The sequence below is a fragment of the Macrotis lagotis genome, chromosome X (genome assembly GCF_037893015.1).
Source record: "Macrotis lagotis isolate mMagLag1 chromosome X, bilby.v1.9.chrom.fasta, whole genome shotgun sequence".
Lineage (NCBI taxonomy): Eukaryota > Metazoa > Chordata > Mammalia > Peramelemorphia > Peramelidae > Macrotis > Macrotis lagotis.
The window spans coordinates 625,597,563-625,605,780 of NC_133666.1; the positions used below are offsets into that span (position 1 = coordinate 625,597,563).

At 39.6% G+C, this 8,218-nt stretch overlaps 1 protein-coding gene across 1 annotated transcript; it reads right to left on the reverse strand.

The window, feature by feature from the left end:
• Positions 1–419: 419 nt before the first annotated feature.
• LOC141500308 (beta-1,3-galactosyltransferase 5-like) lies at positions 420–4,998 on the reverse strand. Its single transcript, XM_074203391.1, has 2 exons — positions 4,748–4,998; positions 420–3,757 (listed from the first exon to the last, which is right to left on the reverse strand). Exons 1-2 carry the CDS (start codon positions 4,874–4,876, stop codon positions 2,705–2,707), a joined length of 1,182 nt encoding a protein of 393 aa, XP_074059492.1. The 5' UTR covers positions 4,877–4,998; the 3' UTR covers positions 420–2,704.
• Between the last annotated feature and the right edge of the window lie 3,220 nt (positions 4,999–8,218).

Here is an 8,218-nt window from a genome sequence, read left to right on the forward strand (position 1 = left end):
TGTGACCTTGGGCAAGTCACTTAATCCCATTGCCTTAAAATAAAAAATGAAAAAAGAATACCTATGGTGAACTGCTTCCCACAGTTAATCTGAGGAAAGTAGTAGTTATTTAAGACTAGGTAGTTTGTTCAGATATGAGTAAATATAATGATAACAAGCTTGAAAGGGACTACTGTTATTTTAGTGTGTGTGTGTGTGTGTGTGTGTGTGTATGTGGGGATTTACAAAACCTTTTGGGGAAGTTGAGAAAAAAATGTTGAACATTTGATAAATACATTGATAACAATGCAATCAGTAGTGTTTCAGAGATAACTATTAATTCAATACACAAGCATAAAGGGGAACTCTGATCAACACAAGGACCAAATACAATTCCCAAGGACTCAAGGAGAGACACATACATACAGGAATACCTTACATTTCATTTTATTGCACTTTTCAGATTTTGCATGTTTCAAACTAGACAAAACAAACTGAAGGCTTGTGGCAATCCTATGTTGAGCAAGTCTCTTGGTACCAATTTTCCAACAGTAAGTGCTCATATCACATCTCTGTGTCACAGTTTAGTCATTCTCACAATATTTCAAACATTTTCATTCTGTCTGTTGTAATGATCTTTGATGTTACTATTATTATTGTTTTGGGGCAATACTAACTGTTCCCACATAAGATGGTGGACTTAATTGAGAAATATTTTGCATGTTCTGACTGCTCTGCTGCCTGGTCATTCCAGATAGCGTGAGACTGTTTTCAGAAAGACAGAGAATTCATCAAACCTTAAAATAGACAGAAATGTTATTATGAAAGAAAAGTTTAACTGCTATTGGGAAAGGAGGTCTTTTCCAGTTTGTTAAATTAATTTGATGAACTGGAATGGAAGACTTTGAATTTGGTTGATTAATTGGGAGATATGTTAAGATTTTCTTTATTAATGAGGAAATATACCAACAAATTCATTTATTACCCTAGAGTTAAAGGTCCTATGATTAAGTATAGCAGGGTTGTCCAACCTTAGATTATCTTAGATATACATTAAAATAAGATAATAATTTGAGGGTTGCATCCCAAATAAAAATACAATACATTTATATAATAGTAACTACTTCTTAAAAAGTGGGGAACTTGCATCATCAATAGGGCAGTGAAGGTGTTAAACACAGAAGCAAACATAAAACAATAAAGTGACAACACAACAGTATAAAGGTAGATGCATACTAACTAATAGATGGAATGCATCTCACAGATCGATCGAAAATTCCATGCTATATTATCTATCCTTAATACTGCTTAAAAACACCAAAGAAAATTAACATCAATGAGATTATTAGTGAAGGAATTTTAAAAATCTAATGCACATTCCATGCAAATTATTATTTTATTTTTTCTCTTGTGAAAATTAAGACCCATAGGCAGGCCACATTAAATTGCACTGGGTGTTGCATTTTGGACAGCCCTGTAGTATGAAAATGAGGCAAAGTTGACTTAGTGTAGGTTACCCTAGATCTTCTCTCTCTCTCTCTCTCTCTCTCTCTCTCTCTCTCTCTCTCTCTCTCTCTGTCTCTTTCTGTCTCTGTCTCTCTCTCTGTGTCTGTCTGTCTGTCTGTCTCTCTTTGTCTCTTTCTGTCTCTGTCTCTCTCTCTGTCTGTCTGTCTGTCTGTCTCTCTCTCTCTCTCTCTCTCTCTTAGCTTTTCTGAGTAATATTACACCAAAAATGAAGCTTATAAATACATAAGGAGTTCATTGATATGACATTTAACAGTGAATCTTATCTACTTTTAATAAATGCTAATAAAACAGATCTGTATGCAGGAGAAATTAATTTGCATCCCTTATTCTTTGAATGTAGATCATCTTAACAGAAAAAATTCTTAACATAAAGATAACAGCAAAATGCACAAGGATTTGGACTTTGTTCATTTGCTTGGATATCAGAGGAAGAGCTATGAGTAATCTTAGAGGCAGTTTTTGTCCAAACCTACCTTGTTTGTAGACAAGACCACTAAGACTAAGAGAGAAATAATCATGGTCATAGGTAGAAAGGAGCAGAACTGGAATTCTAAATAAGGTCCTTTCATTCATAATCCAGCACTTTGTCCATTGACCAGGTTGTTTTTTCAAACCTGGAAATGCACTTGAGGAAAGAGGATCATTTCAGAGCTAGACAGAATGAATGATCCATTGAGTCAAGGAACAGTAAACTCTGAAGAATCTATTAAGAAGGGTTGAAGGGGGTATGGGTCAGAGTTGACACTCATCTTCATGAGATCACTGGGGTATAGGACTGTCTTGACAAGTAAAGGTAGCCTGGAAACCTCTATGGTATGGGACTACAGACTACTCTCTATGGTATGGGACTACTGGCCACTTTCCTTTCTAGGAATATGGGACCAGGTAAGTAAGGAGAGGGCATCCATGGACCCACTTCTTGCTAAATCCTCACTCCATGATAAACAAGTAAAGAAATAAGCATATTTTAAATATCTATTTAAATACATATTTTAAACACATAGTCACTGTCCTAAGTAATTAATAAATATCACCTCAGTTTTCTTCACAAGCACCCAGGGAGGTAGGTTCTAGTATTATCTTCATTTGCAGCTAAAAAAACTGAGGCAAACAGAAGCTAAGTGACATCCTTATCTGAGAGCAGATTTGCACTCAGATCTTTGTGATTCCAGGTCCAGAATTCTAGCCACTGGACCAGTTAGCAGGTGATATTAGTTGTTTGGAAGTCTGGCCATATCTGAAGTAACTCTTGGTCCTGGAAGTAGTGAACCAGGACTAGTTGGTGGAATGTACAATGATCATATTTCTTCCTGGACAACAGGAAGGTGTTGGGAGGAGAAGGTGTGGGCTTCACTCCAAGCTCTTTCAGGCTCAGCCCCACAAACACATCCTCCAAGTAGATGACCTTGATTGTCTGAGCTACATTCAGGATCCTGAGGGCCAGGGAGCCAGACATCACATAGCCAGCACCTGCACAATAGTCTGGGTACTGGTTCTGGGAATATATCTCTGGGGGCATATACCACTTGTGACCTGGTATCCGATTGGGGACTGCATTTCTGTAGATATGACCTGTGATGAAGTCAGGCTGTAGAGGTCTGTTGGGCTGCAATACTTGCTGTACTAAGAATCTGGGATTTAGGAAGACATCAGTATCCACTTTGAGCACATAGCGGGCAGTGGGACAATGTCGGGCCATCCATTCCAGTCCCATAAGAACCTTGAGAGTCAAGTTGCGATATGTATCCAGGAAGCCAACCTGGAGTAGATCCCCATGCTCCCTGTCTTCCTCCTTCAGGATGGTCTGAATTTCCTGGGCAAAGAGGGGCTGGGGCAGACCAAGAACAAAGAGATGGCGGATGATCACACCAGGAACCAAGGTCTCATTGCCCCATGTCTGCCGGATGATCTGGCGTATCCTCCCATCTTGGGGCTGAGTCATTACAAGCATGAGCAGGAAGGGGGCACTGCTGGGACCTTCACACTTGTTAGGGTGGCTGATCAGAAAGGGGTAGGGATAAGGGTACCTCAGGTCTAAGGGATGTGGTGTCTGAGCCTGCCATTCAAATTTCCTTGAGAGGCCCAAAGGATCTTCAGTGGGGCCTTTCTGGGATGGGGACCATATATCCATTGAAGGTATCCAAGAACCCCAATGTTGAACTGCCAGCAACAACAGTAGTCCCATGAAAACTGAACTCAGTAAAACCTTTAACAACAGTTTCTTCATCATCATTCTTGTGTTGCAAAACTTCTAGACAAGAAGAAAGAAGTTAGCTTTGCATAAGGAGTTTCATACATTCCTCACCCCAGACCTCCTGCTTGTCCCCACTCTCTCTCTCTCTAGATTTTTCCTGGTTTTGGAGACAAGGATTTGTTGATTTAGGCATAATGTAAGGGATCTGAGTAGAGTAGCTGAGAAGAATGAGAAATCAGAGGGAGAGATATTGGGGGAGAACTATACTGTGCAGGGGGAAGAGCATTGGATTGGGAGACAGGAGGCCTGGTTTCTGGTCCCAGCCCTTCCACTATGTGGTCTCAGTCAAGTCTTTCCTAGTCTGATCTGGAGGATTTCTTAGATCTGATCCAGCCCTGGCAGTCTATAATATTATGAGAAAGAAAGACCAAGAGATAAAGGGGTCCTAGAGTGCCTACATGGGAAGCAGTTAATGGGCTGTCACCTAAATATGCTAAGAACTGTTGGACAAGGAAGGGTTAAAGCTCTACTTATCAGCCTCCACAGATTGTCATATGAAGAACTAGAAGGATTAGTGGATTTGTTCTTATTTACTAAGAGTCTTGCTTTGGTTAATTCTTCCATACTTGAAGTCTTCTCCCTACCTCAGATCCCGAGAATCACAGGCTTGGCCAATAGGAGTTGAGATCTGGATCCAGAATTTTTGCCCTTCAAAATCTAGTCTGTTTTGGGAATGGTTCTCATCCCCCCCCTTCTCTGCCCTAGTCCTTCAGAACAGGAGATAGACTTCTTGATTATTGCCCTAGATTGAAGAAGGTCCCTGTGACACATCCTTGGCCCTCCATCTCAGCTCTATCCCCAGAGTCTGTTTTCTATGAATGTAATGGTAGGCAGACTCAATGCTTTGTTCATAGTAGGAACTTGATAAATGCTTACTCAATTTAATTCTACTCCTGAGAAACTCAGGGGGCTGAACTGTTCTCCTAGGTTCCTCCCCAAAATTCCCTTCCTTCTTTCCCTTAACTTCCAGTCCAGCAGGGTACTCACCATTTTGACAGGAAGTTTGTGATGCAGGAGGATGGATGCACAAGGGAATGAACTACCAGACTCTTGGCTAGGGAGGCACCTGATATGAGTGGAGGAATGTGGAGGCGGGACGGGTAGGGCTTGCTTCATCTTGGTTCATTTCAAAGTATGGGGTAGGGCAGATCACCCAGGTAACAGGGCAGAACAGGAAAAGCTTTTCTGTAACCCATGGGCTCCAACTCATAGATCTATAGTTGAAAATAAACTCAGAGACCACAAAGTCCAATTCTTCATTTCACAGTTGGTGAAATTTAAGTAACTCACTTAATGGATCCTGTGCTCATTTTAAAGCAATTAACACAACTGATAAATACACTTTCAGAATTGTAAAGTATATCCATAACAATTTATGAAGAGCTCTAACAATAAATCCGTAAAATATTAACAAAGCACAGTACCTATCATTCTAAGGCAAATACAGAAAGATTTTTTTCACACCAAAATAGAGGGGGAGAGAATCTTGATAGATAATCTCAGAACACATAACAAACAGGCTAGAAAATCAACAGGAAACATATTGTTTACTTCAGGCTCACTTTCAAGTGAAGCCTATAAAATGACAAAGACCCAAGGGTGAATGTCTAAAAATGTACCAAGTAGATGAGAAGGAAGACCAGAAGGAAACAGAAAAACAAGATAGCTTTGAAAGTGACTGTGAGTGTGATATTCTTTGTAATCTTTTTTTTGCATGAAGAATTAAGAATCTTAATTATGGAAAATTTGTTTTTCTTTTTAAGTATATAATAAATTCAACATGCAGCTGTCAAAACTACTCTCCATACCTATTTGAGATTCATTCTGGTCAGCTTAAATTTTTTTTTATTTAAATATTTTTATTTTTGGTTTTCCCACTACATGCAACAGTAGATTTCACCAATCTTTTTCTTTGCAAAATTTTGAGTTTTACATTTTCCCCTCCCTTCTCTCCCCCCTCCCCTTGATAGAAAGCAATCAAATATAGGCTCTACATGTGCAACTAAACTAAACATCGATCTATATTAATCATATTGTGAACTTCTTAAGTTTTCTTATGGGTTTTTTTTAGGTTTTTGGAAGGCAATGGGGTTAAGTGGCTTGCCCAAGGCCACATGACTAGTGTCTGAGACCAGATTTGAACCCCGGTACTCCTGACTCTAGGGCCAGTGCTTTATCCACTGTGCCACCTAGCCACCCCTTCTTAGGTGTTTTTTTAGATATGTCTTTATTTGGGAGAGAAGAGCTTTACTTTTTATTTTTAAAATTTTTTCTTTTTTATTATTACAATATTTTGTATTATTACAATGATCTTGTTGTGAGAGTAATCATAACCCCCCCAAAAAAGGATGAGAAAACTCAAGAACATTTTTTCTATTCCCTCTCTCCTTTCTCCCTGTCCCTGCACAGAAGTGTGTTGTATCTGAGGAGCCTCTCCCATGATCTTCCCTCTCTTCTATCATGTATTCCCTCCTTCCCTCCCCCTGTTCTCCCTTATCCCATCCCTTTCTTCTAATTTTTCTCTAGGGTAAGGTAGATTTCTATACCCTATTAAGTTTGTAAATTATTTCCTCTCTGAGCCATTTCTGAAGAGAATAAAGACTCACTTATCCCCCCCCACCTTTGTTCCACTACACTGTAAAAGTTTCCTCTTCACTCCTATGTGAAATATCTTAGCCCCTTCTTCTTCTCCTTTCCCTTCCTCCCAGTACTTTCCTTTATCACCCATTGATTCCATCTTTTTACTAAATTATACCATCATATTCAGTTCCTTCCTGTGCCTTATCTATATATACTCTTTCTAACTGCTCTTATGAATGAGAAAGTTCATATGAGTTATCACTATCTTCTTCCCATGCAGGAATACAAACAGTTCAACATCATTAAGTTTCTCATAGTTAGTCCTTCTCATCCACCCCCTCAATGATTCACCTGAGTCCTGTACTTGGAGATCAAACTTTCTATTTAGATCTGATTGTTTTAGTAGGAAAGTTTGAAAGTCCCCTGTTTCATTGAAAGTCCATCTTTTCCCCTGAAAGAGGATGTTCAGTTTTACTGAGTAGTTGATTCTCAGTTGTAAACCAAGATCTTTTGCCTTCTGGAATATCAGATTCCAAGTCCTATGAGCCCTCAATGTAGATGCTGCCAGATCCTGTGTAATCCTATAGAGCCATGGTAGTTTAATTGCTTGTTTCTGGCAGCTTTTAGTATTTTCTCTTTGACTTGGGAGTTTTGGAATTTGTCTATAATATTCCTGGAAGTTTTTCTTTTGGGATCTCTTTCAGGAAGTGATGGGTGAATTCCCTTAATTTCTATTTTGCCCTCTGCTTCTAGGATCTCAGGGCAATTTTGCTGTACTATTTCTTGAAAAATGAAGTCTAAACTCTTCCTGGTCATGACTTTCAGGTAGCCCAATAATTTTTAAATTATCTCTTCTGGATCTGTTTTCAAGGTCAATTGTTTTTCCAATGAGATATTTCACATTTTCTTCTAATTTTTGTTTTTTTGTTGCAGTTTTATTTTTTCTTCAGAACTCGCAAAGTCATCCATTTCTTTTAGTGCCATGCTGCGTTTGAAGGAGTTATTTTCTTCAGAGATCCTTTTAATCTCCTTTTCTCAACTGACCAATTCTGTTTTGTTTAAGGCGTTCTTCTCCTCATTAGTCTTTTGTGTTGCTTTTTCCATTTGGTCTAAACTGGTTTTTAACATATTATTTTCTTCAATATTTTTGTGAATTTCATTCACCAAGTTACTGACTTTCAAAGTCTTTTTTGAGTTCATCCATAGCCTGAGCCCATTTTCTATTTCTCCTGGAGGTTTTGGATGCAGAAGGTTCAATTTTGCCATCATCTGAGTATGTATTTTGATCCTCCATTGGACCAAAGTAATTTTCTATGGTCTGATTCTTCTTTTTCTGTTGTTTGCTCATTTTCTCAGCCTGACTGAATTACGGCACTTCCAAGACTTTGGGAGTTTTTTGGGACAATCCACAGGGACCTTAATTTCTTCAAGCTCTTATGAGAAGCTCTGACTGTTCTCTTGCCTATGTTCAGGTTCTGAAGCTGTGAGGATGGTCTCTGCTTGGCTATGGTGGTGTTGTTGGGGCCCAGACTAAAACCTGGATCTGGGTATGGGTAAATAACTAAGTCCTGCCCCAGGGAGAGTAGAGAGATATCTGCAGTCTCTCCAACCCCCTTACTGTCTGTGGGCTGAGAGCTCTGGGTAGCTCTGCAGACTCTTGTTACAAGTTCTCACTTCAGGGCTTCTCTGAGGCCAGAGCTCTGCTCCAGACTCACTCTGGTGCAGCAGAGTTCTCTCACCACCCCTTCTGTTCCCGATGATTAAACCACTCCCTCTGCCATGGATCCAGGCTTTCAGTCTGGCTGTGCCATGCTGCAGCTTTTTCCAACCCCTGGTCCCAGTGGAACTGACCTGTCTAGGAGATTTTCTAAGTTGTCT